The following is a 9911-nucleotide window of genomic DNA, read 5'->3' on the forward strand; positions in this document are numbered from 1 at the left end:
AATAGATTAAAAGGTATGGTGGTAGATAAGCAGTGGCTAGCATTTAAAGAAATATTTCATAATTCTCAACAAAAATACATTCCATTGAGAAACAAAAGCTCCAGGGGAAAAGCAATCCAACCGTGGCTAACTAAAGAAGTTAAGGATAGCATTAGATTGAAAGAAGAAGCTTATAATGTTGCAAAGAATAATAATAAGCCTGAGGATTGGGAGAGTTTCAGAAACCAGCAAAGGTTGACCAAAAAATTGATAAAAAGGGAAAAAATAGAACATGAGAAAAAACTAGCAAGAAATATAAAAGCAGATTGTAAGAGCTTCTACAAGTATGTAAAAAGGAAAAGAGTAGCAAAAGTAAACGTTGGTCCCTTAGAGGCTGAGACAGGAGAAATTATTATGGGGAATAAGGAAATGGCAGAAACGTTAAACAAATATTTTGTTTCTGTCTTCACAGTAGAAAACACAAAACGTATACCAAAAATGGTGGGGAACCAAGTGTCTAATAGGGTAAGAGGACGTAACTAGCAGAGTAGATAAAGGGGAACCAGTGGAGGTAGTATATTTGGATTTCCAAAAGGCATTCAATAAGGTGCCACATAAAAGGTTATTACACAAGATTAGGGCTCATGGGGTTGGGGGTAATATAGTAGCATGGATAGTGGATTGGTTAACAGACAGAAAACAGAGGGTAGGGATAAACAGGTCTTTTTCAAGTTGACAGGCTGTAACTAGTGGGGTGCCGCAAGGATCAGTGTTGGGGCCTCAGCTATTTACAATCTATATTAATGACCTAGATGAAGGGACCGAGTGTAATGTATCCAAGTTTGCTGATGATACAAAGCTAGATGGAACAGTAAGCTGTGAGGAGAACACAAAGACTCTGCAAAGGGATATAGATAGACTAAGTGAGTGGGCAGTAAGGTGGCAGATGGAGTATAATGTAGGGAAATGTGAGATTATTCACTTTGGTAGGAAGAATAGAAAAACAGATTATTTTTTAAATGGTGAGAAACTTTCAAATGTTGGTGTTCAGAGAGATTTGGGTGTCCTTGTGCAAGAAAGACAGAAAGCTAGCATGCAGATACAGCAAGCAATAAGGAAGGCAAATGGCATGTTGGCCTTTATTGCAAGGGGGTTGGAGTATAAGAATAAGGAAGTCTTGCTACAATTGTACAGGGCCTGGGTGAGACCACACCTGGAGTACTGTGCACAGTTTTGGTCTCCTTATCTAAGGAATGATATACTTGCCTTGGAGGCGGTGCAACGAAGCATAGAAGATAGGAGCAGGAGTAGGCCATTCGGCCCCTCGAGCCTGCTCCGCCATTCAATGAGATCATCTTAGTATCATCAGCAAACGTGGCTACATTACTCTCGGTCCCTTCATCCAAGTCATTAATGTAGATTGTAAATAGCTGAGGTCCCAGCACCGATCCCTGTGGCACGCCACTAGTCACCGTTTGCCAACCGGAAAATTACCCATTTATCCCGACTCTCTGCTTTCTGTTCACCTTCACCCACTCCCAGGCCGCATGTGATGTTTGCGGCCTAGAGGAGTCCACGGGCCGTGTATATATTCAGTGTGAGAGGTTGCAGCCCCTGTATAGTTACCTGAAGGGGCTGCTCCTCAACTCTTGGTTACACTTTAGCCCCACGCTCCTGATCTTTGCCCGCCCGGTGTGGAGGGGGGTGGGTAAGTCAGACGATCTTCTCCTGGACCTGCTCTTGAGCCTGGCGAAAACAGCAATTTGTAGGTCCAGGATGGGCGGGGCTCATGGGGGGGGGGTCGCTCTGGCTGCCTGCCTCTCTCCTGTGGTCTTGTCCCTGCCCAGGTGGCCCTGGAGAGGGAGCAGGCCGTGTCCACCAGTTCACTTGATACCTTCCTCGACCGGTGGGTACCTCAGGGTACAGAGTATCTCTCAGACACTGGCAACAACATTCTGGTTTAGTTGGGAAGGTTCGCTTTGCTTTTGGAGGGACTTTGTTGCTCATTTTGGCTTCTTTTAGTTTGATTGGACCACATGTTTGGGGGAACAAGAGAGGAAAGAATGTTCCATAGAAACTAGAATTGTCTGTTCTGAATTTCTATCCTGTACTTACAGTGATGACTTCTGTAAAATCCTTTTACAGGTTATTAGAAGGGGAGGATTTACAGACAGGAAACTCAAACCAAACATCACCTCAAACATCAACAAACTCAACTCAAACATCACATCAAACATCAATTCAAATCAAACATCACATCAAGATCTAACAGAGTCACTCAATTCATCAGGGCAGCGCGGTGGCATAGTGGTTAGCACTGTTGCCTCACAGCGCCAGGGACCCGGGTTCGAATCCGGCCTCGGGTGACTGTCTGTGTGGAGTTTGCACATTCTCCCCGTGTTTGCGTGGGTTTTCTCCGGGCGCTCCGGTTTCCTCCCACAGTCCAAAGATGTGCGGGTTAGGTTGATTGGCTATGATAAATTGACCCTTAGTGTTAGGGGGGATTAAATACGTGGGGTTACGGGGATAGGGTGGGATATGTGTTGGTGTAGGGGTTACGGGGATCGGGTGGGATATGTGTCGGTGCAGGCTCGATGGGCCGAAATGGCCTCTATCTGCACTGTGGGGTTTCTGTGATTTCTGTGAGGACCTGAATATCATCGGCCTTTGAATGTGGAAGGAGAAATGTTTGTCTGTTCTGTTTGTGAGAAAAGGTTTCAAACATCAGTGTGACTGGAAAAGCACCGAGACACCCACACCCGAGTGAGAGTGCTCCAGTGCACTGACTGTGGAAAGAGCTTTAACCTGTTACACAGCCTGAAAAAACATCGCACCGTTCACATTGGGGAGAAACCGTACACGTGTTGTGTGTGTGGACGAGGCTTCAACTGATCGTCCAACCTGGAGAGAGACAAGGACATCTGCCCTGGGGAGAAACCATGGAAATGTAGGGACTGTGAGAAGGGATTCAGCTCCCCATCCCAGCTGGAAACTCATCGGCGCAGTCACACTGGGGAGAGGCCGTTCACCTGCTTTGAGTGTGGGAAGGGATTCACACAGTCATCCCACCTGGTGAGACACCAGCGAGTTCACACTGGGGAGAGGCCATTCACCTGCACTGTGTGTGGGAAGGGATTTGCTCGATTAGCCAACCTAACTGAGCACCAACTTGTTCACACTGAAAAGAGACCTTTCAAATGTTCTGCGTGTGGGAAGAGCTTTAAAAGCACAAGAGATCTGCTGACACACCAACACACTCACACTGGGGAGAGGCCATTCACTTGCTCCGTGTGTGGGAAGGGATTCACTAATACATCCCACCTGCTGACACACCAGCGAGTTCACACTGGGGAGAGGTCGTTCACCTGCTCAGTGTGTGGGAAGGGATTCATTGATTCATCCACCCTGCTGAGACACCAGCGAGTTCACACTGAGGAGAGGCCGTTCACCTGCTCCGTGTGTGGGAAGGGATTCACTCAGTCATCCAACCTGCTGAAACACCAACGACTTCACACTGGAGAGAGGCCGTTCACCTGCTCCATGTGTGGGAAGCTATTTGCTTGATTAACCAACCTCACTAAACACAAGCTTGTTCGCACTGAAAAGAGACCTTTCAAATGTTCTGAGTGTGAGAAGAGCTTTAAAAGCACAAGAGATCTGCTAACACACCAACACTCTCATACTGGGGAGAGCCGTTCACCTGCTCCGTGTGTGGGAAGGGATTTACTAATTCATTCCACCTGTTGACACACCAGCGAGCTCACACTGGGGAGAGACCGTTCACCTGCTCTGAGTGTGGGAAGGGATTCATTGATTCATCCACCCTGCTGAGATACCAGCGAGTTCACACCGGGGAGAGGCCGTTCTCCTGCACCGTGTGTGGGAAGGGATTCACTCAGTCATCCCACCTGCTAAAACACCAGCGAGTTCACAAGTGACTGCAGGGGTTGGATTCTGCTGTTATTTCTGCTGTTAATCACACCCAAGACTGAACCATGTCCATTCTGACAGGTGGGGTTTCTTTCTGCTGATGAGAATACCTCCTGTAACTGGGCTGGAGTTTAATATTCTGGATAAACATCAAATACACAGCGTCGAGTATTTCTTTCCTCCAAGGTAAGAGGAGACTAATTGATGTCCTGTTACCGACTGTTCCATTTTGGGGACTTTTCTCCTCTCTAACTCCAGATTATCTCAGTTCTAACACCTTCAGTTACTCTCAAGTCCCAGCTCCCCACACCGTCCAGAGAGCCTGTAATAGAAAATGACTGAAGATTTATCCCAGTGTAACTATTGCTGTTATCCAAGGAAAAAGGCTTGTATTTCTATCGCACCTTTCACAACCTCAGGACGTCCCAAAGTGATTTACAGACAAGGAAGTACTTTTGAAGTGTAGTCACTGTTCTAATGTAGGAAATTTGTGCACAGCAAGCTCCCACAAACAGCAATGTGGTATTGACCAGATAATCTATTTCTCAATGATGTTGATTGAGGATGGAAGGGGATGTGTAAAGAGATGATCTGTGTGTGGAGATGTGAAAGAAGGAAACGGTGTGTGTGTGTGATAGTGACACAGCCTTGTGGTCACGTCAGAACAATGACAGATATCCTTGTGGTTATGGTTTGGGCAGGGCCAGGTCAATAATGTAGTACTTAAGGAAGTGGCCCTAGAGATAGTAGATGCATTGCTGGTCATCTTCCAGAACTCGATAGACTCTGGAACGGTACCCATGGATTGGAGGGTAGCTAATGTTACCCCACTATTCAAAAAAGGTGGTAGAGAAAAAGCGGGGAATTATAGACCAGTAAGCCTGACATCGGTAGTGGGGAAAGTGCTGGAGTGTGGGAGAAAACGTATTAAACATTAAGGCATGCTGGGATACTTGACCACTTTACTAATTGAACAAAGGACACTAAACTAGTTAAAACTAAAAGAACTGCTGACTGCCATAATGAAGTCAAGCTGACCTTTTCGCTTAGGACATCTGGTGATAAAATGTGAACATGTTAATCTGTTTCTTGAGAACAATGGAACCTATGAAACCTTATGTTGAAATGTAATGTAAGCTAATAACCTGAAGTTGTTTACCTTGCTGTATAACTATGAGCGCTGTACATTAGTAATTTAGAGTGCTGGTGGGCAGTAGGGACTGCTGCAGACTCTCCGTGATATCACGTAATAAATTCCTAAAGCGAACTTCGAAGTCTCCGTCTGATAGTTAATTTCCTCGACAGAATTTGGCGTAGTCGTGCAGGATCCCTAACAACGGGATCTAAAAGAACTAAGAAGGTCTAAGTTGGGTATAGCGTCGACCTTGTATATCACTTGGCCCGCTTAGGCTCCAATTAGACAAAGGAAATTTTAAAAGGGACTCTCCTAAAAATAAAAGGAAAGTGCCTGGTGCCTCCCAGCTGAAAGGGGGAGAGCACCTAACGCGTCCCAGCTGAAAGGGGGACGGCGCGCGGTTGCCTAGTTATCCGGCCGGTAACTCATGCTGAGCCAAGAAGCCCGTCAGGCTGAGGCAAGACTGCTGAGAAGAGAGAAAAGACTATGGCACCGAATTAAGTAGCTACAAAGAAAATAAAGGGTTGACTTCGAGACTCGCGGACGGAAAAACCGGTGAGCGCTCATTGTATTTTGTGTATATAAAATAACCCGCGGTTGTATAACCAGTAAGTTTAAAACTAAGTTACAGGAGTAAGGAGAAGATGGGAAATAACGGCAGTCGAGCGGATTCGTCCGAGCCTGCCAAGAAAGGAGCCAGAGGCAAGGTAGAACAGGAGGCTGCAAATGGTAAAATCAAGATATGTAAAAGAACGAATGACAGAATAAAAAAGCTCGTGCAACATCGAAAAAAGGTAGGAGATCCCATCGTTCCACCGGGATCGCCAGCCGATACTGTAATAAAAGAAACAGGAGACGATCGGTATGCGGTAACTTTTAGTAGTGATCTGTATGGATGGTCGGGTGGAGATTGGCCTTATGGGGGAAGTTTTAAAATACCTTTAATAAAAGAATGGGAAGAAATTACTAGAAATGAAGGAGGGGATCCTGAGTGGGACACCCCCTATATGTTATGTTGCTTTGCTAGGTGGATGGAAGTAGCAAAAAGACACCAACCCCCAAAGAAGAAGGGGAAACAGGAAGAGGCAGAGGCTAGTCAGAAAAAGGAAGAGGTGCTGCCTAAGGCTCCTGTTGTGGGAATGTATCCCCGAACCCCAGCGGGAGATCCGGTTGAGATGGGGGAAGAGTTAAATAATTTACTAATGATAGCGGCTGCTCTAAGACAGCAACCGGCACGATTTCCGGCGCCGCCTCCATACAATCCACCCCCACCCGCAGATGAACCTGTAAGTGAACCTCCTCCTCCAGCAGAGGCACTCGGAGCAGGAGCTGCTGCACTGCCTGGTAGTAATGTACAGGACCTACCCTCACGTGACGGACCTACAACTAGGTCACAAACACAACCTGACACTACTACCCATCAACTTCCTCGAGTCATGATAGGAGAGGTGGCAGTGTTAAAACCATGGTCCCCAGCGGAAGCTAGAGCTATGATAGCTGAGGCACCAGACCCCTTAAAGAAGCCCACTGCCTTTCATAATTGGCTAGAACAAATATGTACCATTTACAGCCCTCTTCCTGGGGATGTGCTAATGCTGCTAAAATGTGCGTATGGGTCCTCATGGTCGACCCTAAGGGACGGATTTGCTGTTCCCCCGGGAGAAAATGGAGATTGGCGACAAGATGATGTACAACTGGACCAGGGAAATGAGTCTTTTGCTCACTGGTTAGAACATAGAGGTAAAGAGGCTATAATGAGAGGAGCCAAGAAGCATAGTGGCATAGGAGAAGTTACTCGATGTCTGCAAAGAAAGGAGGAGACAATTCCTGATTTTGTAGCTCGATTTAAAAGCAAGTGGGAGGAACATGCGGGAGTTCCGTTAGCAGACAATGGACCTTTGGCAGTACAAACACTGCTAAACTGCATGTTACCCTTTCAAGCTCAAGCCTTTAAAATGATTAATCTAAATTGGCAGACTCAGCCCTGGGCGGACGTAGTTACTGCTCTGGTAAATATGGATAGGAAATAGCCATTTGGACCTTCTGGTCGATACCGGTGCAACAATGTCCTCTGTACCCCCCTCCGTGGGTATACCCGCCAGTCAATTTAACGTTGTAAGCATGGGAGTAGCCGATATCCCTATGTTAGAACCCCTCTCCAAACCTACCGAAATTCAAGTGCACGGGCAATCCGTCACAGACACCCTCATAATTTCTCAGACCGCCCCTCTCCCTATGTTGGGAAGACAGGCTTTATGTAAATTGGGAGCAGTTATATACTGCACTCGAGACGGCATGTTCATGGAACTGCCTCAAATACAAACTCATCAGCTAATGAATTTAATGATAGAGGAAAAGCAAGTAGAAGGAGCCCCCATTTTGTACTGCTGGCAGCTGAATAGCAATCCTTATGGCCAATTGGTAAAAAATGTATACCAAGCCTTGCAGGAATTGGAAGATCCTCAGGGGCAGTATTTACAATATCTAATTGAAACCAGTAGAGAAAAGAAACGGACCCATTGTACGGCATGGTACACGCATAAAGAAACACCCAATTATCAAGAATTGGTTTGCTCATACCTAAACCAGCCAGAATTGCTGCAGATTTCACCTTATTTATTCTTTGGAGATAAAGGCCTGGGAATGTTGGTTCACCTTACACACGAACAAAAAGAAAGATTTAGGATGCATCACACATCCGAACCCCACCTGACTATAGCAGCCAGAGCCCCGGCTAAGGCGAAGGAAGTGGGGGAGATGATAAAAAGAATACAACACCACAAGCCAGTCTATTCCATCACGTTGCCAATTCAAGCTGGAAAGGTGGAGATAGAATTCTTTAATGAAACAGAGGGAAAAATTCGCTGGTTAAGAAAAGAATGGGATACTATTTTTGAAAGACAGCAGCCCCCTAAGGAAAATCTGCAATTGTTACCATGGGCATTGACTAAAGTACCTTCTGAATTATGGGCAAAGCACAAGAATCATGTGGGAAAGGTGCATTCGGCACCTGAACATAGGGTCCAGCTACAGAAGAATGCTGTTTTGCCCTGTCTAAAGCAGTACCGCCTGGCCCCAGAGGCCGAGGAAGGAATAGCAGCGGTAATACATTCTTTACTGCAGCAAGGGGTTTTAGTCAAAACACAGAGCCCCTGCAATACTCCTATTTTGCCCATCCCGAAAGTAGGAAGACCAAATGACTGGCGTTTTGTGCAAGATCTCCGGGCGATCAATAAAATAGTCATTCTCATTGCTCCCTTGGTGCCAGATACCAACATCATCCTCTCCTCTATACCAGCTGATGCAACTACCTTTTCGGTTATCGATTTGTGTTCTGCTTTCTTCTCCATACCACTGCATAAGGACAGTCAATATCTGTTTGCCTTTACTTATAAAAATCAGCAATATACCTGGACCAGGTTGCCCCAGGGGTATACTGAAAGTCCTGCGGTGTATGCGGCAGCGGTTAAAAATGACTTGGAGGAATGTCAGTTATCGGATCAGTCCACCTTAATCCAGTACGCAGATGACCTTTTGGTTGCCTCCCGAACGGGGCCAGACTGCCAAGAAGATACTATAAAATTGCTCCAGCATCTGGCTAGCAGGGGACACAGGGTGTCCTCCGAGAAGTTGCAGTTTTGCCAAACATCCGTCCAGTATTTGGGTTTTCAGTTGGAGTATGGACAGCGATGATTGGGACTGGAAAGATTAAGGGCAGTGGATAAAGTGCTGATCCCGCGAACAAAGTAGGACATTTTGTCGTTTCTGGGAATGGTGGGTTATTGTAGACAAGGGATATATGACTACAGAGAAATGGATGCGGTCTTACGATCAGCTACGCTGCAGACAGAGCCCCCCATAGTTGAATGGACACCAGAACGAGATAAGGCATTCAGTGATCTTAAAAATGCTTTGGTCAGTGCTCCTGCGTTAGGACTACCTAAGTATAATAAGCCTTTTCAGTTATACGTCAATGAAAGAGAAGGCTTTGCAACAGGAGTACTGGCACAAGAACATGGGGGAGGAAAAAGGCCTGTAGCATATTACTCTGTAGCCTTACCAGCCATAGTGAGAGGCATGCCAGCCTGCTTATGAGCCGTTGCTGCAACCGCCACAATAGTGGAAAAATCCATCCCTATTGTGCTTGATCACCCTTGTGTGGTAATTGTTCCCCACGCAGTGCTGCTATTATTAAATTCGGCAGCTACTCAGCACTTTACGGCGGCAAGAAGGACTGGGTATGAGATAATCCTCTTGTCACACTCTAATTATACCTACCAGCGATCACCAGCTATCAACCCGGCGACCTTTGTGCCAATACCAACAGAACATCCAGGTGAACCAGAACACGACTGCTTGTTAACTGTTGAAGCCACCACTACACCCAGGCCAGATTTGCTAAGTGATCCTATTGATAATCCTGACTTGATCCTCTTCACGGATGGTTCTTCGCATCGACCTAATGATGATCAACTATTAGCAGGTTATGCGGTGGTGACTCCTCATGAATTATTGGAAGCTTATGCGTTGCCACCTGGCACATCTGCACAAGCAGCTGAACTATATGCATTAACCAGAGCCTGTATTTTGGCTAAAGATCAAAGCGTCAATATCTATACTGACTCCCGTTATGCAGTTGGGGTAGTGCATGATTTTGGACAATTATGGAAAAACAGAGGTTTTATTACATCCTCAGGAAAATCTATTAAGCATGCGCAAATGGTGTTAAATTTGTTGGAGGCTATTCAGTTGCCAAGTAAAATTGCAGTACTAAAATGTGAGGCCCACACCATGGCAGGTGATGAAGTCTCGTGTGGAAATAGGTTTGCTGATAGTGCGGCTAAAGAGGTCGCACTGAGGCAGGCCC

General features: G+C 46.1%; 1 protein-coding gene and 1 pseudogene across 1 annotated transcript; both read left to right on the plus strand.

Annotated features, from left to right (window-relative positions):
- Positions 1-477: 477 nt before the first annotated feature.
- On the plus strand, positions 478-3894 carry LOC147119322 (uncharacterized; annotated as a pseudogene).
- Positions 3895-5567: 1673 nt separating this feature from the next.
- On the plus strand, positions 5568-8737 carry LOC147119323 (uncharacterized). The gene is made up of 2 exons (XM_085984073.1): positions 5568-6330; positions 8717-8737. Exons 1-2 carry the CDS (start codon positions 5689-5691, stop codon positions 8735-8737), a joined length of 663 nt encoding a protein of 220 aa, XP_085840199.1. The 5' UTR covers positions 5568-5688.
- The last annotated feature ends 1174 nt before the right edge of the window (positions 8738-9911 follow it).

The sequence above is a fragment of the Somniosus microcephalus genome, chromosome 4, assembly GCF_052327205.1.
Source record: "Somniosus microcephalus isolate GS21.2 chromosome 4, FLI_Smic_1.0, whole genome shotgun sequence".
NCBI classification, from domain to species: Eukaryota; Metazoa; Chordata; class Chondrichthyes; order Squaliformes; family Somniosidae; genus Somniosus; species Somniosus microcephalus.

What these genes read in the sequence shown, in the direction of transcription:
- LOC147119323 (XM_085984073.1), top strand. Translation starts at nt 5,689, where the DNA reads ATGGGAAATAACGGCAGTCGAGCGGATTCGTCCGAGCCTGCCAAGAAA. An exon ending in CCCCACCCGCAGATGAACCT is followed by an intron (nt 6,331 to 8,716) that starts GTAAGTGAACCT and finishes TTGGGTTTTCAG; the next exon opens with TTGGAGTATGGACAGCGATG.